We start from the raw sequence: 25,799 nt of genomic DNA, 5'->3' as shown, positions 1-25,799 counted from the left end.
GGCTGCAAAATGTGGTCTGGTTAGTTTTTATAGGCTGGGTAATTTAATATGCTAATGAGTTGGAGGATTATTCCAACTATTTTTGGGAGGGGACGGAGATATCCAGGATTTGGGGCACTGCCCACTCCTTGGTCTTTTAACAGTGCCTTGGAACTGTCATGGTACCTCTGGGTGTGTCATGTCACTTACTGATTGAGGACCAAGGTCTAGTCTTTGTCTGCCATCTTGGTCCCACTTGATTCTAATCGACTTATGTTATGTCCTTCAGTTCAGTTCAGTCACTCAGTCATGTCCTACTCTTTGCGACCTCATAGACTGCAGCATGACAGGCTTCCCTGTCCATCACCAACTCCTGGAGCTTGCTCAAACTCATGTCCATGGAGTCGGTGATGTCATCCAACCGTCTCATCTTCTGTCACCCCCTTCTCCTCCCACCTTCAATCTTTGCCAGCATCAGTGTCTTTTCAAATGAGTCAGTTCTTTGCAACAAGTGGCCAGTGTATTAGAGCTTCAGCTTCAGCATCAGTCCTTGCAATGAATATTCAGGACTGATTTCCTTTAGGATTGACTGGTTTGAGCTCCTTGCAGTCCAAGGGACTCTCAAGAGTCTTCTCCAACACCACAGTTCAAAAGCATCAATTCTTCGGCACTCAGCTTTCTTTATAGTTCAGCTCTCACATCCATACATGACTACTGGGTAAACCATAACTTAGACTAGATGGACCTTTGTTGGCAAAGTAATGTCTCTGCTTTTTAATATGCTGTCTAGGTTGGTCATAGCTTTTCTTCCAAGGAGCAAGCATCTTTTAATTTCATGGCTGCAGTCACCATCTGCAGTGATTTTGGAGCCCAAGAAAATAAAGTCTCTCACTGTTTCCATTGTTTCCGCATTTATTTGTCATGAAGTGATGAGACCAGATGCCATGATCTTAGTTTTCTGAATCTTGAGTTTTAAGCCACGTTTTTCATTCTCTTCTTTCACTTTCATCAAGAGGCTCTTTAGTTCTTTGCTTTCTGCTATAAGGGTGGTGTCATTTGCGTATCTGAGGTTATTGATATTTCTCCTGGCAATCTTGATTCCAGCTTGTGCTTCATCCAGCCCAGCGTTTCTCATGATGTACTCTGCATATAAGTTAAATAAGCAGGGTGACAATATACAGCTTTGACGTACTCCTTTCCCAATTTGGAACCAGTCGATTGTTCCATGTCCAGTTTTAAATGTTGCTTCTTGACCTGCATACAGAATTCTCATGAGTCAGGTCAGGTGGTCTGATATTCCCATCTCTTTCAGAATTTTGTACAGTTTGTTGTGATCCACACGGTCAAAGGCTTTGGCGTAGTCAATATAGCAGGAGTAGATGTTTTTCTGGAATTTTCTTGCCTTTTTGATGATCCAGCAGATGTTGGCAATTTGATCTCTGGTTCCTCTGCCTTTTCTAAATCCAGCTTGAGCATCTGGAAGTTCATGGTTCACATACTGTTGAAACCTGGCTTGGAGAATTTTGAGTATTACTTTGATTGTGTGTGAGATGAGTGCAATTGTGCGGTTTCTGAACATTCTTTGACATTGCCTTTCTTTGGGATTGGAATGAAAACTGACCTTTTCCAGTCCCGTGGCCACTGCTGAGTTTTCCAAATTTGCTGGCATATTGATTGCAGTATTTTCACAGCATCATCTTTTAGGATTTGAAACGGCTGATCTAGAATTCCATCACCTCCACTAGCTTTGTTCATAGTGATGCTTCCTAAGGCCCACTAGACTTCACATTCCAGTATGTCTGGCTCTAGGTGAGTGATCACACCATCGTGATTATCTTGGTCGTGAAGATCTTTTTTGTATAGTTCTTCTGTGTATTCTTGCCACCTCTTCTTAATATCTTCTGCTTCTGTTAGATCCATACCATTTCTGTCCTTTATTATGCCCATTTTTGCACGAAATGTTCCCTTGGTATCTCTAACTTTCTTGAAGAGATCTCTAGTTTTTCCCATTCTGTTGTTTTCCTCTATTTCTTTACATTGATCACTGAGGAAGGCTTTCTTATCTCTCCTTGCTATTCTTTAGAACTCTGCATTCAAATTGCTATATCTTTCCTTTTCTTCTTTGCCTTTAGATTCTCTTCTTTTCTCAGCTATTTGTAAGGCCTCTTTCAGCCAACCATTTTGCCTTTCTTTTTCTTAGGGGTGGTCTTGATCACTACCTCTTGTACAATGTCATGAAGCTTCATCCATAGTTCTTCAGGTACTCTGTCAGATCTAATCCCTTGAATCTATTTCTTACTTCACTGTATATTCGTAAGAGATTTGATTTAGGTCACACCTGAATGGTGTAGTGGGGTATGTCATTCTTTCAAAGTTGTGCCCTGTACCTTTCCCTCCTGTTACAAGCAGATATTTAATTACCAATGATTTGTTTATAAAAAGACCGGTTTTAGTCACTATATTCATGATTCAGTTCAGTTCAGTTGCTCAGTCGTGTCCGACTCTTTGCAACCCCATGAACTTCAGCACGCCAGGCCTCCCTGTCCATCACCAATTTCCGGAGTCCATCCAAACCCATGTCCATTGAGTCGATGATGCCATGCAACCATCTCATCCTCTGTCATCCCCTTCTCTTCCTGCCCTCAATCTTTCCCAGCATCAGGGTCTTTTCAAATGAGTCAGCTCTTCGCATCAGGTGGCCAAAGTATTGGAGTTTCAGCTTCAACATCAGTCCTTCCAGTGAACACCCAGGACTGATCTGCTGTAGGATGGACTGGTTGGCTCTCCTTGCAAGTCCAAGGCACTCTCAAGAGTCTTCTCCAACACCACAGTTCAAAAGCATCAATTCTTTGGTGTTCAGCTTTCTTTATAGTCCCACTCACATCCATACATGACCACTGGAAAAACTATAGCCTTGACTAGATGGACCTTTGTTGACAAAGTAATGTCTCTGCTTTTTAATATGCTGTCTAGGTTGGTCATAACTTTCCTTCTAAGGAGTAAGCATCTTTTAGTTTCATGGCTGCAGTCACCATGTGCAGTGATTTTGGAACCCAGAAAAATAAAGTCAGCCACTGTTTCCACTGTTTCCCCATCTGTTTGCCATGAAGTAGTGGGACAGGAATGCCATGATCTTCGTTTTCTTAATGTTGAGCTTTAAGCCAACTTTTTCACTCTCCTTTTTCACTTTCATCAAGAGGCTTTTTAGTTTTTCTCCACTTTCTGCCATAAGGGTGGTGTCATCTGCATATCAGAGGTTATTGATATTTCCAAATTTCAGACATACTGTGTGATCTATTGCTGTGTTTTAAAAATAGCTGCTTATCCGTTGGAACAAGTAGGTGAATGGGTGAAAATTAAAAATAAGGGTTTTGGTTTTTATTTTGTGTTGTTTTTTGGCCATACCATGAGTTCCGAGCCCATGGGATTGTGAGCACAGAGTTCTAACCAGTGGACCACAGGGAATTCCCAGTGTTAGATGTTTCTGTTGTGAAATACTAGGTAACACATACACAGAATCTTTCTTTCAACTACATGTAAATCTGTAAATATCTCAAAATGAAAAGTTTAATTAAAAAAGGCTAGCTCTTTTACACATATGCTTATCCAATTAATAATGCAGAAATTATGAAGCACTAGTAATTTTTAGAACTCTAGAGTTCCTCATGGAAAAAAAGTTGTAAAACATTCAAGGTAAAGAACATGGCCCATAGTTCAAAACACTGATATTAGAACTTAAAACTTGGTCTGAAATTCAGTCATTATGATACTGTTATCCTACATTAGCACTTTAGATTTTTATTTTGGTTTACTTGAAGATAGATAGATTAGATTTCACATCAAGCCCATGTTGTTAATTGTGTATCTGTAAGTATAAAGGGTGATCACATTCCTCTAAAATAGATTTTTAACTACTCCTTTTTTCAAGGTTTATTTATTTATTTTTGGTTGTGATAAGTCTTTGTTGCTTTACTCAGGCCTTTTCTAGTTGTGGTGAGTGTGGGCTACTCTTAGTTATAGTACGTGGGCTTCCCAATGTGGTGGCTTCTCTTTTTGTGGAGCACAGGGTCTAGGGTGTGCAGGCTTCAGTAGTTGCCGCTCTTGGGCTCAGTAATTATGGCTTGCAGGCTCTAGAGTCAGGCTCAGTGGTTGTGATGCACAGGCTTAGCTGTTCCACAGCATGTGGAATCTTCCCAGACCAGGGATCAAACCTGTGTCCCCTGCATTGACAGGCAAATTCTTATACATTGTGCCACCAAGAAAGTCCCTTACTCTTATAGGATCATTTTAAGGATTTTTATCTAGGACCTTGAATGATATAATGTTTAGTACTGGTTGAGTAAGTTTCCCATTTTGCCCGAGGAGTAATAGAATGACAACCACATCTGGATTTAATAAAAATAACTTAAAATAGTTCACAGTTATAAAACTGATAAGTTAATGCATGCAGTTTTGCCTTAGGAAAAGATCTTTCAATTTACAAAAGGGTTGATAAGTGCTATCTTTTATTTTCATTTGTATTTTTTGCATTTTTATTTATTTTTACTTTTATTGGAGTATAGTTGCTTTGTAATGTTGTGTTAGTTTCTACTGTACAGCAAAGTGAATCAGCTATACATATACATATAGCCCCTCATTTTTGTATTTTCTTCCTATTTAGGCCAACACAGAGCACTGAGTTTAGTTCCTGTGCTATACAGTAGGTTCGCATTAGTTACCTATTTTTTACATAGTATTGATAGTATATATATGTCAGTCCCAATCTCTCAATTCATCCCACCACCCACTTCCCCCTTGGTATCCATTTTGTTCTGTAAGTCTGTGTCTCTGTCTCTACTTTGTAAATAAGATTGTCTATACCATTTTTTTCAGATTACACATATATGTGTTAATATGGTGTTTATCTTTTTGACTTCACTCTGTAATGCTGTCTCTTAAATAGATTTCTGAACAATTTAGAAGATATTCAAGAAAATCTTAAGGAATACTATGGAATTTGTCAAAAATTAATTTTAGTGCGTATTCTAAATGACATTTGTCTAATTCCAAAATTCACATCTGCCCTTAAAGAGAAAATTTTTCAAATGAACGGGCAAAATTTTTAAGTATCAATATTTTCTCACCATTGGGTTTCTGGCTGGTCTTGTAATTCAGGCTCTTCTGTCAATGGGATTCTCCAGGAATGGGTTACCATTTCTTGCTCCAGGAGGTCTTCCTGAACCAGTAATTGAACCCGCATCTCTTATGGCTCCTGCATTGGCAGGCAGGTTCTTTACCCACTGAGCCATCAGGGAAGCCCTAGTAAGTTCTGAATTGTGTCCTCTTGTTTTAATTTTTCCATATAATCGTACTGTTAATGAGCTGCATTGATTTATTCATAGTCTTGACATTGTTCAGCTACAGCATGAATTCATGTGATAGCTGGTTTTGTGGTTGGATTGCTGTGAGCTCTAGGAATGAACAGGATAATCATCATTATGCTGTATCATTTTTACATCATTTGCTATACTTCTTTCATTTCTAAAGTACAGTTTTTTCAATGTTTGCTAATCTGTTGATGGAACAAGATGTAGAATGACATTGTTCCTTCTTGTCTTTTCTTCTGGTTCCATTCTCTAGTTGAAGATTTAAGGACACTGAGTGACTTGATATTTTTGGACATCTGACTCATTTCCAAAGAAAGGTTATGGCAAAAATAGAAACCATAACCTCTTGGTATCTATATTCTAGAGTCAAGTTTGTTTAAAGATTTTTTTAAAACAACCCTCTCCACCAACAACGAAATCTCACACAAGATCTCTAGTTGCAGTATGCCTGTTAAATTTCATTTCTTTTTCATTCCTTAAATATCTTGGATCTTCCCAAGCAAACATAGAAGACTGGTATGGAGAGGCCACTGGCCTTGGAGCCCAGCACCCTGCTTGAATCTGGGAGGTGTCTGGCTTATGAAGGCCTCACAGATATTACCTGATTTCTAGTGGTTTTTTCTTAAAGCCTTTTATTTATTTATTTATTTTTGGCTCTGCTGGGTCTTTGTTGCTGAGCTTTTTCTAGTTGTGGAGAGTAGGGGCTACTGTTTGTTATGGTGGGCAGGCTTCTGGTTGCAGTGATTTCTTCTGTTGCAGAACACAGGCTCTAGGCACAAGACTTCAGTGGTTGTGGTACGTGGACTCAGTAGTTGAGGCTCACAGACTCCAGAGCGCAGGCTCAGTAGGTGTGGTGCATGGGCTTAGTTACCCCATGGCACATGGGATCTTCTCAGACTAGGGGTCAAACCTATGTCCCCTGTATTGCAAGGCAGATTCTTAACCAGTGGACCACCAGAGAAGCACCACCTTACTGTTTTAATGTACATTCTTTTGATGATTAGTGAGATTGGAGTGCTTTTCTCCTAATTTTTTTTTTACATAGTTATATTCCATTAAAAAAAATTTTGTCTTTTATTCATTCATATACTCATTGTGTCGCTCAGTTGTTTCTGACTCGTGCGACCCCATGAGATTGGAGTACTTTTTCTCCCAGTTCTTTTTTTACATAGTTATATTCCATTTTTTAATTGTCTTTTATTCACTTATATACTAGGAATTTATTATTATTATTTTTGGTTGCACTGTATGGCATATGAAATCTTAGTTCCCTGACCAGGGATTGAATCCATGCCCTCTGCAATGGAAGCCTGGAGTCCTAACTATTGGACCATTAGGGATTCCCAGTTTTATTTAATATAATAAGAATCTTTTTATTTTCAGATGATTTTGCTGACTAAATTTTATTTATGGATTTTTTGGGGAAAGTGTGTGCACAAGTTTTATGTCTTATGTTTTATTACATGCATTCTTTTTTTTAAGGTAAATTCTTTTTTTTTTATATGATTTGGGAGAATGGCATTAAAACATGTATTACATACATTCTTAAATTCCATCCTCTACTTTTTATTTTCCATTGAGGTAAAATTCACATAAAACAGAATTTACCATTCTAAAATCATTTCAGTATATAATTCAGTTAAAAAATTTTTTTTTACTAAATTCACAATATTGTACAACTGTTACCACTTTCTAAAATTAGAATATTTTCATTGTCCCCAAAGATAGCCCATACCTCCCAATTTCCCCCTTTCTCCATCCCCTGCTGCTGCTGCTAAGTTGCTTCAGTTGTGTCCGACTCTGTGCGACCCCATAGACGGCAGCGCATCAGGCTCCCCCGTCCCTGGGATTCTCAAGGCAAGAACACTGGAGTGGGTTGCCATTTCCTTCTCCAATGCATGAAAGTGACGAGTGAAAGTGAAGTCACTCAGTCGTGTCTGACTCTCATCGACCCCATGGACTGCAGCCTACCAGGCTCCTCCGTCCATGGGATTTTCCGGGCAAGAGTACTAGAGTGGGGTGCCATTGCCTTCTCCATTCCCTGGGTACCCACTAATCTACTTTCTCCCTCTGTAGATTTGCCTACTTGGATATTTTACATGTATAAGCAGAATCATCCAACATGTAGGAATTTGTGTCTGCCTTTTATATCATAAAGTTTCCAAGGTTCATCCATGTTTAGTATGGATGAATATTTCATTCCTTTTTATTGGGGTATAATATCCCATTGTTTATTTATCAGTTGATGGATATTTGGATACTTTTTGCTTTTGACTTTTATAAATATTGCTACTATGAACTTTGTATAGTTTTTTGAGCATAGGCATATGTTTTCATTCTCTTGGGTATATATCTAGGAGTGGAATTGCTGACCATTAAAATGTTTTTCATACTGACTGTCCCATTTTACATTCCCACCATCAATGTATATAGGTTCCAATTTCTTTACATCCTTGCCAACCCTTTAGTTTTAAAATACAATTATCATATTCATCCTAATGTGTATAAAATAGTATCTCATTGTGGTTTTGATTTATATTTTGTTCTAATGACTAATAATCTTGAGCATTTTTTCATGTGCTTCCTGGCCATTTGTGTGTATTCTTTGCATAATTGTATATCTAAGTTCTTTTTTTAATTGAAGTATAGTTGATTTACAGTGTTGTATTAATTTCTGCTCTATAACAAAGTGGTTTAGTTATATATACATTCTTTAAAAAATATTCTTTTCCATTGTGATTTATCATAGAATATTGAATATAGTTCTCTTTGCTATACAGTAGGACCTTGTTGTTTATCCATTCTGTATATAAAAGCTTAAATCTGCTGCCTCCAATTTTCCACTCTAGCCCCCCTCCTACTCTCCCACCCCATTTAGCAAACAACAGTCTGCTCTCTAGAGCTGATTCTGTTTCTGTTTAATAGGTTCATTTGTGTCATATTTTAGATTAAACATATGAATGATATGTGGTATTTGTCTTTCTCTTTCTGAGTTACTCCCCTAGTATGATAATCTCTAGTTGCATCCCTGTTGCTGCAAATGGCATTTTTTCATTCTTTTATGGCTGAGTGATATTTCACTGTGTGTGTGTGTATCATATCTTCTTTTTAACATTTTTATTTATTTTTAATTGAAGGGTAATTGCTTTACACTATTGTGTTGGTTTCCACCATACAGCAACATGAATCAGTCATAGTTATACATATGCCCCTCCCTCTTGAGCTTCCCTCCCACCTTCCACCCATCCCACCCCTCTAGGTTGTTTCAGAGTACCAGTTTGAGCTCCCTGAGTCATAGCTCAAATTTCCACTGGCTATCTATTTTATATATGGTGATGTGTATAGATATACCACATCTTTATTTATCTGTCAGTGACCATTTAAGTTGTTTCCATGTTTTGGCTATTGTGAATAGGGTTGTTATGAACATTGTGGTGCCATGTATCTTTTTGAATGCCCAGGTTTGGGATTGCTAGATCAAATGGTAATTCTGTTTTGTTTTAGGAGGAACCTCCATAGGGTTTTCCACAGTGGCTACACCAACTTAAATTCCCACCAACAGTGTAGGAGGGTTCCTTTTTCTCTACACCCTCTTTAGCGTTTATTATTTGTAGACTTTTTAACGATGACCTTTCTGACTGGTATGGTATTTCACTGTAGTTTTGGTTTGATTTCTCTAGTAATTAGAAATGTTGAACATCTTTTCTTGTGCCTGTTGCCCATCTATATGCCTTCTTTGGAATACTGTCTATTTAGGTCTTCAGCCCATTTTTTGATTGGGTTTTTTGTTGTTGAGTTGTTGTATATTTAAGTTCTTTAAAACCCATTTTACAGTTGGGTTTGTCTTTCTATTGTTTAATTGTAAGAAGTCTTTATATTATTAAAAGGGTATATATTATATAAAAGGATATTAATGCCTTTTCAGATACATGATTTGAAAATAGTTGTCCCCAGTTAAATGGGTTGTCTTTTCACTTTCTTGATGGTATCTTTTGATACACAGAGGATTTGAATTTTTTGCATTTTAAACTTTTATTCTTTTGTAACCCTGTTGGATTACAGATGCATCTATTATATAACTTAGTAGGATATACTGTAATAATACACTTACATAAATATTTCCATGGGAATCTGTGAGCTCTAAATCCCATTCTATGTTTTATTCATCATTGTGTTTGTCATTTATAAAATTACTCTGTTCTAAGCAGAAAATAGAGTAATAAACAAAAAACTACTGAAGGCTTCCAGAGAGTAAGTGCTCAGGAAATATATTTGAAAAATGAATGAATTATTATTGTAAATGATGTAAAGCAGAATATCATACTATTAATATTTTCCTTGAATTATACTTTTTTATTTTAAAAATATCTTATTCATGTATAGAGTTTTAAATTTCTGTCATACAGCTCAGTGATTCAGTTTTATATATATATATATATATATATATTATATATATATACGCACACATATTCTTTTTCACATTATTTTCCATAATGGTTTATCACAGTCCTTGAATTATACTTTGTAGATAAGTGTACATGTAGAGTTTGTTACTCATGTTTTCATATCCTCAGTGAAATAAAGAAAAGACATTTTCTTTAAGTTTTATTTTATTTGTTTCAGACCACTTACAGTGTAGATAGATTTTCAGTTTACTAAACTATGTATTTAATTCAATATATGACCTCGTAAATAAGGATATTCTTAAAATTTTATTTTAACAGCGAAAGCAAGTTGAATACATTGGTGCAGAAGCTTCATGACTTTCTGGCACACTCATCAGAGGAATCTGAAGAAACAAGTTCTCCTCCAAGACTTGTGATGAACCAAAGCACAGGTAAATTGGAAAAAAGAATTGCAATATCTTCTAGTCTTATTTACTGTTTATTTTTGAGGAGCTGAAGTTATTAAAAGTTTTAATAGCCCCTGTGTTTCTAGGAGTTAGGTAATATCTGATATTATAGATTTTGATTCAGATAAGTAAAAAATTTAAGGTTTTATGGTTTTAGGTGCTTAGAGAAGCATACACTGAAGGTTTTATTTGTAATGGAAATGTTTTATAGAAGTGGGTGATGACTGTTAACTTTAAAATAGATAGGAGTGGGAGCAGTACAGAAATATGTTATTCTAAAAGTTATTCATGTATTATGAGTTATATTTTTATTTTCTTTGATAACTTTTCAGCATAGATTTGGTCCATACATTTTTAAAATACAAAACAACATCTCCTTTCTACCTCCCTTTTTCCTTTTTAAAAGTATATTGTATCATGTGATGATGACCATCATTTGTTTTCAAGTTTTTAAGGGTAGGCGCATATAGAAGAGGTGGACATGCACACAGGTGTGCGTACACACACACAAACACACACAGGCCTATTTGCACACAAACACAATATGTACAAAAAGTATGAAGAGTGGTAGATCACAGTGAAAAGTTCAACCATATGTGTAATTAGAGTCCCAGAAGGAAAGAAGAGAGAGAATGGTTCAGAATCTGAGTTTGATGAGATACTCACTGAGCATTTCCTAAAAGTGAAGAAAGACATCATGTAGATTCATGAAACACTGTGAACCTCAAGCAGGATAAATGGAAAGAAAACTATAACTAAGAAAATCATAATAAACTCCTAAAGAACAAAAACCAAGAGAAAAATCTTAGAAGCAGCTGGAGGAAAACAGTCATTGCTTTTTTAATGTTGAATGTTTTTGAACAGTAACACTGATAGCTCATTTGACAACAGTAATGTTAGAAGCTGGATGATAAATAAGTGATTTATTTAAAGGGCCAAGTGAAAATAATTGCTAGCATAGTCTGCTCAGTGAAAACATCTTTCACAAGTGAAGGTGGATAAAACTTTGGAGTTTTCCTGACAGTCCAGTGGTTAAGACTCTGCCCTTCTACTGCAGGGGGCATGGGTTTGATGCCTGATCAGGGAACTAAGATTCAGCATGCCATGAAGCATGGCCAAAAATAAGTAAGAATGATGTCAACATATGTACACTAGGGGAAATACCAAAGGGTTTTCTTAAATCAGAAGGAAAATAATTTGAAATGGCAGCATCAAAATACAGGAAGTTATGAATAACAATGGAATCAATAAATAGGTGGAAAAAATGAAATATGTACTTTTATCTAATCCACAGTCTCTAGTCTTAATTCATAAATTGCCCAACAGTGTTTTCATAGGTAAGTCCCCTACCCTCCCAAGACCAGGATCCCGTTGAAGAGCCCACACTGTATATGTTACTTGGTCTTTAGCCTTTTCAAATCTCAAACAAGCTGGAACCATGACATTTTAAAAATGTATAGATATATTATTTTGGTGATTGTCCCTCAGTGTTCGTTTGATTAGTTATAAAATTAGATTGAGGTTTTTAATTTTTGGCAGGATTGCTGTGTAAGTGGTATTATGTTCTTGTCCATACATCATATCACAAAGCACATGATGAAGTTTCCTCCTTTATTGGTGATATTAACTTAGGTTATTTGGTTATGGCTGCTTTTCTAAATTAAACCACTGTAAAGTTATGATTTATTCTTTTGTACCTACCTAAAAAGTAATTTGTTGAAGATTACTTTGAAACTGCTTAGGTATTCTTTTCATCATCAAAAATTAGCTTTTTTTAAAAAATTGCAAATTATCACAAACTTGGCAGCTTAAGACAACCCAAATTTATTATTTCACAGTTCTGTGGATCTGGAGTCCAGGTGGGCTTTGCTGAGGTCTGCTCAGGGAATCACAAGGGCTAAGTCAAAGTGATAGTAAGACTGTGTTCCTTTCTATAGCATCTGGAAGAATCCATTTTCATGCTCATTCAGGTTGTTGGCAGAATTCAGTTCATTGTGGTTGTAGGTCTGAGGTCCTCATTTCATGCTAACTATTGGCCAGGATCCTCTCAGCTCCTTAATTTCCTCTCGCATGGCCCCTTCCAACTTCAAAGCCAGCAATAGTGCATTGTGTCATCCTCATGCTTTGAGTTTCTCTGATTTAGCCTTTTGCTTGTTTCTTTTGCATCTTCTGCCATGAACTAGAGACATTTTTCTATTTTAAGGGACCCATGTGATTAGATTAGGTCCCTTCTGTCTCACTTCTCCCAAATGAGCTCCCATTTTTTAAAGTCACCTGTGCCATTTTATGTAGCAAAACAATGGGAGTGTTATTTCCTCACATTCACAGGATCTGGTGATTAGGGGGCATGAAATCTTGGGGGCCATTCCTAGAAATTCTGCCTGTCACCACATCCATTTATGATTCTTGGATCAATGGTATGTTACTATGATGGTTCAAAATGGTGATGTCCTATCATTACTTCTGTCTTTTCTGTAAGGGAGATGTTTACATTTCTATGCTCTCTCTTTATTTGTTTATATTGGTGTATGCTAGCATTTTTTTCTTTTTCCATGAACATTTTCTTACTGTCGTTATTTTAATGTTCAAATTATACCAATATTGGCTAGTGGGAACCCCTTTTGTATGGCTCTTGTAGACCTTTTCATAAGTCTTCATCAACCTTGAGCACTTTTCTTACTTTCTGCCCTCACAAGATGTTCATTGTTTACTTTGCACTGTCTGTTCCCCAGCCCTGGAATCAGTTATTTCTCCAAGAAGTTCTGATTCATTTTAGTGGGGTATAGTATTTAGAAAGCAATATCTGGGTGTATGATGTGCTCATTGCTGTTAGGATGTCTTCGCTTCCAGGCTCTTTAGCAGGGAAAGCCAATATATGTGATGTATTTTCATGTGTTGATATTGATACTTTTAGTTTTACTTTGGACTGCAGACATCATTCTGATCTTCCTCTTTTCATATTTTAACTTCTTACTGCAACAGAGAGAAAGGTGGTTCCCATTATCCTCAGTTTATGTACTCAGTTACTTAGTCTTCATTGTGTTCACAGTTTCAACTTTGCATGGTAAACAATCACAATAAAGAAACCTAACTAGTGTTAAATACTTAAAGTTCTGTCTTTAGAATGAAATTATATTGTCACAGTTCTAAATTCAGTAGTTAGTTGGGGAGTTTTGCTTCTAGTAGTGGCAGAGTAGCTCTTTTTGGATAAGCAGATTATCTCCCACAGATACCAATTATAAATTCTGGCCAAAATACTGAAAACAATGATGAAGGAACTGATTAGTGACACAAACAAGACACACACTGGAATAGAGTCAACATATGAAAAAAGAAGTATTCTTTGCTCAATTACCAATTGTTAAGCCTTTTTCCTTAGGAAAGGTGCCAGTTAGCTCCAGCAGTGGAATTTCAGACTTGGATAGCTTTCTTCTTCTGGATATGCTGTGTGAGCTTGCAGCCCTATTAATTTTGATAGCCTCCTTGTGACTAAGGTTGAACCAGCATAAAACTCAGCATTTGGTCTAAGGTGGTGGTATAGGAATACCATGATGTCACCTTCCCCCACAGACACACTGAATTTACAGCTATGTAAAGAGCAGTTCCTTCTACAGAAAAACTGAGGTGTGATTAAACAGCTTCTGCACAACAAACAGTACAAGTACCACATAGAGATTGGTAGAGACAGAGACACAGTACTGATGAGAACCCCACTTCAATGTGGTATGCAGCAGTGGAGAGGGATCACTAAGGAGCATGTGTGCACACTCGCCTGCCCTGGGGCACAGAGATAAAAACAGTGGTTTAAAAGGGACCTAGACTATGCATGAAGGAAATCCTCTTACTATCCCTACCTAGAGTGTCTGCAAAATGGGCAGAGAACTGCTGGAAGTCTCTTCAGTGTTGAAGGTGCTAGAGAGCACCATTTTTTGTGTTCTCCCATCACCTTGATGAGGTCTTCCCTCATAGCTCAATCGGTAAAGAATATGCCTGCAATGAAGGAGACCTGGGTTCAATTCCTTGGTCAGGAAGATCCTCTGGAGAAGGAAATGGCTACCCACTTCAGTATTCTTCCCTGGAGAATCCCATGGACAGAGGAGGCTGGCAGGCTACAATCCATGGGATCGCAAGAGTCAGACATGACTTAGTGACTAAACCACCACCATCACCTTGATGAGATGAGTGGAATGTAGTCCAGGTTTTCTAGCTGGCCTGCCAAGGCACTTCAGCCTGCTCCTGGCCCACACAAGGTAAAGTCATAGTGCCAGGGCAGCCCAAGTGTGCAGCGCCCTAGGATCCCCCTGGCCGATGATATATTAGGCTTCAGCTGACCTGCCAAAACTGCCTGACACATTCAGACTACACAGGAGATGCTCTTAGCAGAGATTATGCCTTCAAGACCAAAAGAGGTACCTGTTTTGCCGGATGTGTAGCATGAAACAGAAAGTCAAACAGAATGGGGACAGAAGAGTATGTTCCAAATGAAAGAGCAAGATAATACTTCAGAAAAAATCTTAACGAAATGGAGATAAGTAATTTATCTGATAAATAATTGAAAGAAATTGTCATAAAGGCTTTCCAAACTAGGGAGAAGAATGGAGGAATAGAGTGAGAACTTCAACAAAGGGTTCGAAAATATAAGAAAGAACCAATCAGTACTGAAGAACACAATAACTGAAATGACAAATAGAGGAAATTGATAGCAAATTAGATGATATAGTAGGACACATCAGCCATCTGGAGCACAGAATAGTGGAAATCACCCAATCAGAATAGAAAAAAAGAATTTTTAAAAATGAGAGTTTAAGGGAACTCTATGACATCAGGAGTACTAACATTCTCATAGTAGGGGTAGGGAGATTGCAGATGGAGAAAAGAGGGAGAGAAGGGGACAGAGACTTACTTAAAGAAATGTTTGAAAACTTCTCTAATCTGGAAAATGAAACAGACATCTAGGTACAGGAAGCACAGAGTCCCCCCAAAAAATGAATCCACAGAGATCCACACCAAGACACGTATGTAAAATGGCAAAAGATGAAGACAATTTTATAGACAGCAGGACAAAAACAACTAATTGTATACAAGGAAAACCCCATAAGATTACTTACTGATTTTTCAACAGAAGTTCTGCAAGCCAGAATGGAGTGGCATGATATATTTAAAGTACTGAATGTAAAAAACTTCCAACCAAGGATACTCTACCTGGCGAGTTTATCATTCAGAATTGAAGGAAAGATAGTTTCCCAGACAAGCACAAAACTAAAGGAGTTTAGCACCGTTAAAATGGCCTACAAGAAATGTTCAAGGGTGTTCTCAAGGTAGAAAAGCAAAAGCAATAGCTTGTTATTCAGTCTATATGTCAATAAGTAGTGTCCAACTATTTGCGACCCATGGACTGCAGCATGCCAGGCTTCCCTGTCCTCTACTATCTCCCAGAGTTGCACAAACTCATGTCCATTGATGTCTAAACATCTCACCCTTTGCCACCTCTTTCTCCTTTTTCCTTCAATCTTTCCCAGCATCAGGGTCTTTTCCAGTGAGTCGACTCTTCTCGTCTGGTGGCCAAAGTATTGGAGCTTCGGCTTCAGCATCAGTCCTTCCAATGAATATTCAGGGTTGATTTCCTTTAGGATTGACTGGTTTGATCTCCTTGCAGTCCAAGGGACTCTAAAAGTCTTCTACGACATCACAGTTCCAAAGCATCAATTCTTTGGTGCTCAGCCTTCTTTATGGTCTAACTCTCACATCCATACATGACTACTGGAAAAACCATAGCTTTGGCTAGATGGACCTTTGTCAGCAAGGTAATGTCTCTGCTTTTTAATATGCTGTCTAAATTTGTCATAACTTTCCTTCCAAGGAGCAAGCAACTTTTAATTTTGTGGCTGCAGTTACTGTCAACAGTGATTTTAGAGCCCAAGAAAATAAAATCTGTCACTGTTTCCACTTTTACCCCTTCAATTTGCCATGAAGTGATGGGAGAGATGCCATGATCTTAGTTTTTTGAATGTTGAGTTTCAAGTCAGCTTTTTCACTCTTCTCTCTCATTTCCATCAAGAGGCTCTTTAATTCCTCTTCACCTTCTGCCATTAGTGTGGTATCATCTGCATATCTGAGGATATTGATATTTCTCCTGGCAGTCTTGATTCCAGCTTGTGATTTATGCAGCCTGGTATTTCTCACGATGTACTCTGCATAGAAGTTAAATAAGTGGGATGACAATATACAGCTTTGTCACACTCCTTTCCCAGTTTTGAGCCAGTTCATTTTTCTATGTCCAGTTCTTACTGCCACTTCTTGACATACATGTAGGTTTCTCAGGAGATAGGTAAGGTGGTCTTGATATTCCCATCTCTTTAAGAATTTTCCAGAGTTTGTTGTGATCGACACGGTCAAAGGCTTTAGCATAGTCAATGAAGCAGAAGTAGATGTTTTTCTGGAATTCTCTTCCTTTTTCTATGATCCAAAAAATGTTGGCAGTTTGGTCTCTGTTTCCTCTGCTTTTTCTAAACCCAGCTTCTCAATTCACATACAGCTGAAGCCTAACTTGAAGAATTTTGAGCATAACCTTACTAGCATGTGAAATGAGTGCAATTGTATGGTAGTTGGAATATTCTTTGGCCTTGGAACAGACCTTTTCCAGTCCTGTGTCCATTGTTGAGTTTTCCAAATTTGCTGGCATTTTGACTGCAGCACTTTAACCACATCATCTTTTATGGTATGAAATAACTGTGCTGGAATCCCATCACCTATGCTATCTTTGTTTGTAGTAATGCTTCCTAATGCCCATTTGACTTCACACTCCAGGATGTCTGGCACTAGGTGAGTGACCACCCCTTTGTGGTTATCCAGGTCATTAAGACCTTTTTTGTATAGTTCTTCTGTATATTCTTTGCCACCTCTTAGCTAGAAATAAGAAAATATATGAAAAAAATCTCAGTGGTAAAGGTAAATATATAGTAATGACTGTGAATCAGCCACATATAAAGCTAGTAGGAAGGTTAAAAGACAAAAAATCAACTATAAGTAAAATAAGTGGTTAAGAAATGCATAAAGTTGTAAAATAATGTCAGAAAAAAAATTTGGGAGGGGTATACTAAAAATGTACTTTTAGAATATATTTGAACTTTACTTCCCTGGTAGCTCAGATGGTAAAGCATCAGCCTACAATGCAGAAGACCCGAGTTCAATCCCTGGGTTGGGAAGATCCTCTGGAGAAGGAAATGGCACCCCACTCCAGTACTCTTTCCTGGAAAATCCCATGGATGGAGGAGCATGGTAGGCTATAGTCCATGGGGTCGCCAAGAGTCGGACACGACTGAGTGACATCACTCACTCACTCCTCAAGCAGCTATCAGCCTATATTAAATCATTGTTTGTGTGTTTCAACCTGATAGTAACTGCAAATCCAAAACCTGCTATAGATAAATAAAAAATAAAGAGAGAAAGGAGCCCAAACATAAGGAAAGCCATCAGACTGCAAGAGAAGAAAGGAACAGAGAAGAACTATAAAAACAAGCAGAAAATAATTAACAATATTGCAATAAGTACATAGTTAGCAATAACCACTTTAAATGAAAATTTACTAAATGCTCCAATCAAAATAGAGATAGCTGAATGAATAGAAAACAGGACCCATTTATATGCTGCCTACAAGAGACTCACTTCCAATCTAAAGACAGATTGATATTAAAGGGATGGAAAAATATATTCCATGCAAAAAGAAACAAAAAAAGAAAGCTGAAGTAGTAAATAAAATGCTACAAAACCAGTGCATCAGGGAAGAAATCAAAGAGCAAATTCAAAAATACCTTGAGACACATGAAAATGGTAGCACAACTTTCCAATATCTATGTCCGACTCTTTATAACCTCATGGACTAGTCTGCTAGGATCCTCTGTCCCTGGGATTCTCCAGGCAAGGATACTGGAGTAGGTTGCTGTGCCCTTCTCCAAGGGGTCTTCTCCACTCAGGGATTGAACCCACATCTCTTACATCTCCTGCATTGGCAGGCAGGTTCTTTACCACTAGTGCCACCTGGAAAGCCCTCTAATATCTGTGAGATGCAGCAAAAGCGGTTCTCAGAGGGACGATCATAGTGAAACAGGCCTACCTCACAAAACAAGAAAATTCTCAAATTAAAAAAAAAACAAAACTTTATACTTAAAGGAGCTAGAAAAAGAGGAACAAAGCAAGCGCAAACTTAGTAAAAGGAAGTTAATAATAAAGGTCAGACTGGAAATAATGAAACTGCTAGCTTGTCTTCTTCTTCTTTTCAGGGTCTTTCACAGAGTAAAAGTTTTAAATTTTGAGCAAGTCCAATTTACAGATTTCCTTTTGAGGACATGCTTTTCTCCTATGTAAAGGAACCAGAAGAAGAACAAACCAAACTCTAGGTTACTAGAAAGACATAAACCATAAAGATCAGGGCAGAAATTAATGAATAGAGACTGAAAAAAATACTAGAAAAGATCAGTGAAACTTATGAATGAATTTTTAAAAAAATATGAACAAAATTGAAAAACCTTTAGTGAGATCCATCTTGATAAAAAGAGAGAGGGCCCAAGTAAATAAAATGAGAAATGAAAGATGAGATTTATCAACTTGTATCACACCAATGGAAGGAATCATAACAGACTACTGTGCCAATAATGAGGGCTTCCCTGGTGGCTCAGTGGTAAAGAATCCACCTGCCAATGTAGGAGACGTGGGTTCAATCCCTGGGTTGGGAAGATCCCCTAGAGAAGAAAATGGCAACCCACTCCAGTATTCTTGCCTGGAAAATTCCATGGGCAGAGGAGCCTGGAGGGGTATTGTCCATGGGGTCACAAAGAGTCAGACATGACTTAGCAACTGAGCACCCACCATGCCAACAGTGGAGAACATCAAAGAAATGGATAAATTCCTAGAAACATACAATCTTTCGAGAATGAATCATGGAGAAATGCAAAATCTGACTGATTACTAATAAAATTCAATCGGTAGTGAAAAAGCTTCCAACACACAAAAGTCAAAGACCAGATTGCTTCATCGGTGAATTCTATCAAACAAAGAAGAATTGTATCAACAATATTACAATAATTTTATATGGTGACAGATGGTAACTAGCCTTGTAGTCGTGATCATTTTGAAACATATAAAATATTGAATCACTATGTTGTTCACCTAAAAATAATACATTGTCAATTTTATGTCAAAATGAAAGAATTAGATAGAAATCTGCATTCTTGATGAGGCATAATGGAATTAAAGAGATCCCAATAGGTTTTGTAAAATGGAGAAGGACATCTCACTTAGAAGAGAGCTACAGCTTGGGAGCTCCAGGACCTGCAAAAATTCTTACCGTATCTGGTTGGATTACAAGTGCAGTCTAGTTAGGGCTAAAAGAACAGAATAAAGTTTTCAGCTGCTTATACCAGAGGGTATATATTAATATTTTGTGGTTTGATTTCAGCTGAATTAACTATCTGCTATTAACAGAATCATCAACTAGAAGGGCATGCAGTGTTTACACTATATCTTAAAATATGTCCAGTATCCAATCTGAAATACTGGATTAGATATAAAGAGGAAACTGTGACCCATGCTGAAAAGGAAAGGAAATCAATAGTGACAATCCACATGTCTTAAATTTTGAAATTAGCAAACAAGAATGTTAAACCAGCTATTGCAAACTTATTAACAAAGGCACTAATTTGCTTTAGTATAATAAAGCAAATAGGCCTGGCCTGCTGCAATTCATGGGGTCTCAAAGAGTTGGACACGACTGAGTGACTGAACTGAATAAAGCAAATATATTTGTGAAGAGTGGACAGATAGAAAATCTCAGTACAAACATGGAAAATGTGAAAAAGGACCAACTTGAAATTCTAGAACTGAAAAATGTAATTTCTGAATAACAAATACTTGTATTTAACAGGAGATTAGAGATAGCTGTAGTAGTGTCAGTGAAGTTGATGATATTCTAACAGAAATTATCCAATCTGAGAATAGAAAACATTGAAAAATAAAAAGCATATAGAACACTTGCTCTTCAGATCCTTTCCACAGTTAATTTGTATAGTTATCAATCAGATACATGTAAAGAATAGGAATGCTTCAGTTCAGTCATGCAGTCGTGACCCACTCTTTGCGACCCCATGAATTGCAGCATGCCAGGCCTCCCTGTCCATCACCAACTCCTGGAGTTCACTCAAACTCACGTCCATTGAGTCAGTGATGCCATCCAACCATCTCATCCTCTGTCATCCCCTTCTCCTCCTGCCCCTAGTCCCTCCCAGCATCAGAGTCTTTCCCAACGAGTCAACTCTTCGCATGAAGTGGCCAAAGTACTGGACTTTGAGCTTTAGCATCATTCCTTCCAAAGAAATCCCAGGGCTGATCTCCTTCAGAATGGACTGGTTGGATCTCCTTGCAGTCCAAGGGACTCTCAAGAGTCTTCAACACCACAGTTCATAAGTATCAATTCTTTGGCACTCAGCTTTCTTCACAGTCCAACGCTCACATCCATACATGACTACTGGAAAAACCATAGCCTTGACTAGACGGACCTTTGTTGGCAAAGTAATGTCTCTGCTTTTGAATATGCTGTCTATGTTGGTCATAACTTTCCTTCCAAGGAGTAAGCATCTTTTAATTTCATGGCTGCAGTCACCATCTGCAGTGATTTTGGAGCCCCCCAAAACGAAGTCTGACACTGTTTCCAGTGTTTCCCCATCTATTTCCCTTGAAGTGATGGGACCAGATGCCATGATCTTAGTTTTCTGAATCTTGAGCTTTAAGCCAACCTTTTCACTCTTCTCTTTCACTTTCATCAAGAGGCTCTTTAGTTCTTCTTCACTTTCTGCCATAAGGGTGGTGTCATCTGTATATCTGAGGTTATTGATATTTCTCCTGGCAATCTTGATTCCAGCTTGTGCTTCTTCCAGCCCAGCATTTCTCATGATGTACTCTGCATAGAAGTTAAAAAGCAGGGTGACAATATACAGCCTTGATGTACTCCTTTTCCTATTTGGAACCAGTCTGTTGTTCCATGTCCAGTTCTAACTGTTGCTTCCTGACCTGCATACAGGTTTCTCAAGAGGCCGGTCAGGTGTTCTGGTATTCCCATCTCTTGAAGAATTTTCCACAGTTTATTGTGATCCACACAGTCAAAGGCTTTGGCATAGTCAATAAAGCAGAAATAGATGTTTTTCTGGAACTCTCCTGCTTTTTTGATGATCCAGCAGATTTTGGCAACTTGATCTCTGGTTCCTCTGCCTTTTCTAAAACCAGCTTGAACATCACGAAGTTCACGATTCACATATTGCTGAAGCCTGGCTTGGAGAATTTTGAGCATTACTTTACTAGCGTGTGAGATGAGTGCAATTGTGTGGTAGTTTGAGCATTCTTTGGCATTGCCTTTCTTTGGGATTGGAATGAAAACTGACCTTTTGCAGTCCTGTGGCCAGTGCTGAGTTTTCCAAATTTGCTGGCATATTGAGTGCAGCACTCTCACAGCATCATCTTTCAGGATTTGAATTAGCTCAACTGGAATTCCATCACCTCCACTAGCTTTGTTCCTAGTGATGCTTTCTAAGGCCCACTTAACTTCCCATTCCAGGATGTCTGGCTCTCGGTGAGTGATCACACCATTGTGATTATCTTGGTCATGAAGATCTTTTTTGTGCAGTTCTTCTGTGTCTTCTTGCCACCCCTTCTTAATATCTTCTGCTTCTGTTAGGTCCATACCATTTCTGTCCTTTATCAAGCCCATCTTTGCATGAAATGTTCCCTTGGTATCTCTAATTTTCTTGAAGAGATCTCTAGTTTTTCCCTTTCTGTTGTTTTCCTCTATTTCTTTGCATTGATCGCTGAGGAAGGCTTTCTTATCTCTTCTTGATATTATTTGGAACTTTGCATTCAGATGCTTATATCTTTCTTTTTCTCCTTTGCTTTTCACTTCTCTTCCTTTCACAGCTATTTGTAAAGCCTCCCCAGACAGCCATTTTGCTTTTTTGCATTTCTTTTCCATGGGGATGGTCTTGATCCCTGTCTCCTGTACAGTCCATAGTTCATCAGGCACTCTATCAGATCTAGGCCCTTAAATCTATTTCTCACTTCCACTTTATAATCATACAGTGTGGACGTTAGGAATGCTTAACAATAGAGAAAAAAGTGCTGATAGAAACTCTCACTTGGCCCAGTGTTCTATAGTTTTTGTTGTAGTGATTTTGTTGTTAGCCATATACAAATTTGTTACATTTTTAGCAAATTATTTCATTTTGGGGGTGCTATTTTAAATTCCCTGGCTTTTAAATCTCAAGTTCTAATTGTTCATTGCAATAATTCTGTTATGTTTTTTATGTTGACCTTTATTCTGTGAATATGCTCTAGGTAGCTTCTTTTTCATCTTTCAAATTTATTGAAATTTTCTACCTAATCTGGTTGTCTGCAAATCGGGTCATGTTTATTTCTTACTTTCTATCGTATGGCTTTTAATTCCTTTTCTTGTCTCATTATGCTGCGTAGGACTTTCTGTATTTTCTGTTATTATGTTGAAGAATGATAATAGACATCCTCTTGGTATTTCTGATATCAGTGGGAAAGCATTGAACTATTTTATCATTAAGTATGATGGTTCCTGAATAAGATTTTTGTAAATATTCTATCAAGTTGACAAAGTTCCCCTCCCCTAGCTTTCTAAGTTTTCTTTCCTAAAGTGATATTTTTACTGAGATAGATGTAGATTCACATGCAATTGTAATATATGCACAGCTCTTTTGTACTTTGCCTAGTTTCTCACAATAGCAATGTTTTACAGAAGTATATTTTCAGTTAGCCATGTTACTGATATCTACCAGTATGACTCAGATTTCCTCAGTTTTATTGTACTTTTGTATTTGTGTTAAGTTCTACACAGTTTTATTACAAACATGAGTTGGTTCATGTTTGCATCACCACAGTCAACATGCAGATTTCTCATCTTGCCCTTTTGTAATCATGTTCAACTGTCTACCCATATTCCTACCTGTGCCTAATACCTGGAAATCACTAATTTATTCTCCATTTAAAAATTTTTTTTTCATTTTAAATATGTTCTATAAATGGAATCATATAGTTTGGGATTAGACATTTTAGGATTGTGTTTTTTCACTTAGCATGATTTCCTTGGGATTCACCCAGGTCATTGCATGTGTCAATAGTTCTCTCCTTTTTATTTCAATGTAGTGTTCTATGGTATGGGTATACTACAGTTGGTTTAACCATTTACTTGTTAAAGGACATCTTGGATGATCCCAGATTTGGGCTGTTACAAATGAGGGTGCTGATAAACATTTGTGTACAGGTTTTTGTGTCAGTGAAAATTTCATTCCTCTGGGATAAATGCTCAGGAGTGCAGTTGGTGGGTCATTATGATGGTTGTATTTTTTTTAGAAGCACTCCTAAACGGTGTTCCATAGTGGCTATGCTGGTTTATAGTCTCACAGCAATTTAAGAATGATCCATTTTTCTGTATTCTCTCCAGCATTTGATTTTACCATTGTTTAAAAAAAATTAAGAAATTAGACATTCTGATAGATACCTAGTTATAACTCAGTGTGGTTCTAATTTTCATTTCCCCAGTGACTAATAAAACTTTTAACACCATTATAGAGATAAAAATCACAAGTTTACAGTGTACAGTTCAGTAGTTTCTAATATGTTCACAGATACATGCAGCCATCACGACAGAAAATTTTATAATATTATTACCTGAAAAAGAAACCCCATATTCTTTAGTTATCACCCTCTATGCTGCCTTAAGCAACCACTAATCTACTTTCTCATGGTTTTCCCTGTTTCAGACTTTCTTATGAATTGTCATTCTATTACATGTGGTACTTTGTGACTGGCTTCTTTCATTTAGTGTAAAGTGTTCAAGGTGTATTTATGTTGTAGTGTATATTAGTATTTCATTTCTTTTTTTTTTTTCAGTGTTACAGCTCTATTTTATTTAGAAGATAGCAGGAGAGTGAGAGAGAGAGAGAGAGAGAAAGAAAAGAGTATTTCATTTCTTTTTATGACCAAATAACATTATTTTATATAGAAATATCACATTGGTTGTTTTGTTGATGGACAATCTTGTTTCTACCTTTGGTTATTATGAATAATGCTACTCTGAACATTTGTGAACAAGTTTGTGTGTGGCCACATGTTTTCATTTCTCTTGGTTATATACATAGGGGTAGAATTGCTGAGTTACATGGTAACTCTGTTAAATCCTTTGAGGAGATATCAAACTGTTTCTCGAAGTGGCTACACCATTGCATGTTCTATCCAACAGTGTATGAGGATTCTGATTTCTCTGCATCCATGCCAACAGTGCTTGTTATCTGATTTTTGATTTTAATTTTAGTCAACCTAGTACATGTGAAGTTGAGTCTTATTATGGTTTTGGTTTTCATTTTGCGTGATGGCTAATGACATTGAGTATCTCTTCATATATTTATTGGTAGTTTGTATATATTCCTTGGAGAATTATCTACTTAGATCCTTTGCTCAGTTTTAATTGGGTATTTTGTCTTTTTTATCATTGACTTATAAGTATTCTTTATATCTTCTAGACTTCTATTAAGATAAAATATATATAATGTAAAGTTTACTCTTTTGACTAATTTTTAATATACAGTTCTTTGGCATTAAGTACCTTCACATTGCTGTGTGTGTGAATCATTACCATCCATCTCCAGAACTTTTTCATCTTCTCCAACTGAAACTCTGTACCCTTTAAAGTCACTAACTTCCAAATCCACTTTACCCCTAGTCCCTGGTGGCCACTATTGCACATTCTTTCTCTATGATTATGACTACTTTAGGAACCTCACATATGTGGAATCTACAGTATTTGTCATTTTATGTCTGTCTTATTTTACTTGGCATAATGCCTTCAAAGTTATAGTCAGTGTTATAGCATGGATCAAAAATTTCTTCCCTTTTAAGACTGGATAGCATTCAGTTGTGGAGAAGGCAATGGCACCCCACTCCAGTACTCTCGCCTGGAAAATCCCATGGACAGAGGAGCCTGGTAGGCTGCAGTCCATGGGGTCGCTAAGAGTCAGGCACGACTGAGCGACTTCACTTTCACTTTTCACTTTCATGCATTGGAGAAGGAAATGGCAACCCACTCCAGTGTTCTTGCCTGGAGAATCCCAGGGACAGAGGAGCCTAATGGGCTACCATCTATGGGGTCGCACAGAGTCGGACATTACTGAAGCGACTTGGCAGCAGTAGCAGCAGCAGCATTCAGTTGTGTAGATGTATGTGTTTCTTTAATTTTCTTGATGATTTCCTTTGAAGCACAAATGCTTTTAGTTTTGATAATGCCCACTGTATTTATTTTTGTTTTTGTTGCTTATACTTATGGTGTCATTTCTAAGAATCTATTTCTAAATCTGGGGTCACAAAGATTTACCTCAGTGTTGTTTTCTAAGAGTTTTATAGTTTTAGCTCTTATGTTTAGTTCTTTAGAGTTAATTTTTGTATGTGGTGTAATACAGGTCTCTAACTTAAGTTTTTGAATGTGAATACATAGTTGTTCCAGTACCGTTTGTTGAAAAGACTATTTTCTTCCTGTTGAATGG

At 37.3% G+C, this 25,799-nt stretch overlaps 1 protein-coding gene across 8 annotated transcripts in view; it reads left to right on the top strand.

Annotated features, from left to right (window-relative positions):
* Window positions 1–25,799, top strand: part of ATRX (ATRX, chromatin remodeler) — a 285,940-nt gene that overhangs the window by 65,303 nt on the left and 194,838 nt on the right. For all 8 annotated transcript variants that reach the window (XM_027534136.1, XM_027534135.1, XM_027534130.1 and 5 more), the window contains one exon: window positions 10,070–10,182. In XM_027534136.1, coding sequence (XP_027389937.1) covers window positions 10,167–10,182 — 16 coding nt within the window. In that variant the 5' untranslated portion in view covers window positions 10,070–10,166. The remainder of the gene's footprint in view (window positions 1–10,069; window positions 10,183–25,799) is intronic.

This window comes from Bos indicus x Bos taurus, chromosome X (genome assembly GCF_003369695.1).
Source record: "Bos indicus x Bos taurus breed Angus x Brahman F1 hybrid chromosome X, Bos_hybrid_MaternalHap_v2.0, whole genome shotgun sequence".
NCBI lineage: Eukaryota > Metazoa > Chordata > Mammalia > Artiodactyla > Bovidae > Bos > Bos indicus x Bos taurus.
This window is presented reverse-complemented; position numbering and strand designations above follow the sequence as displayed.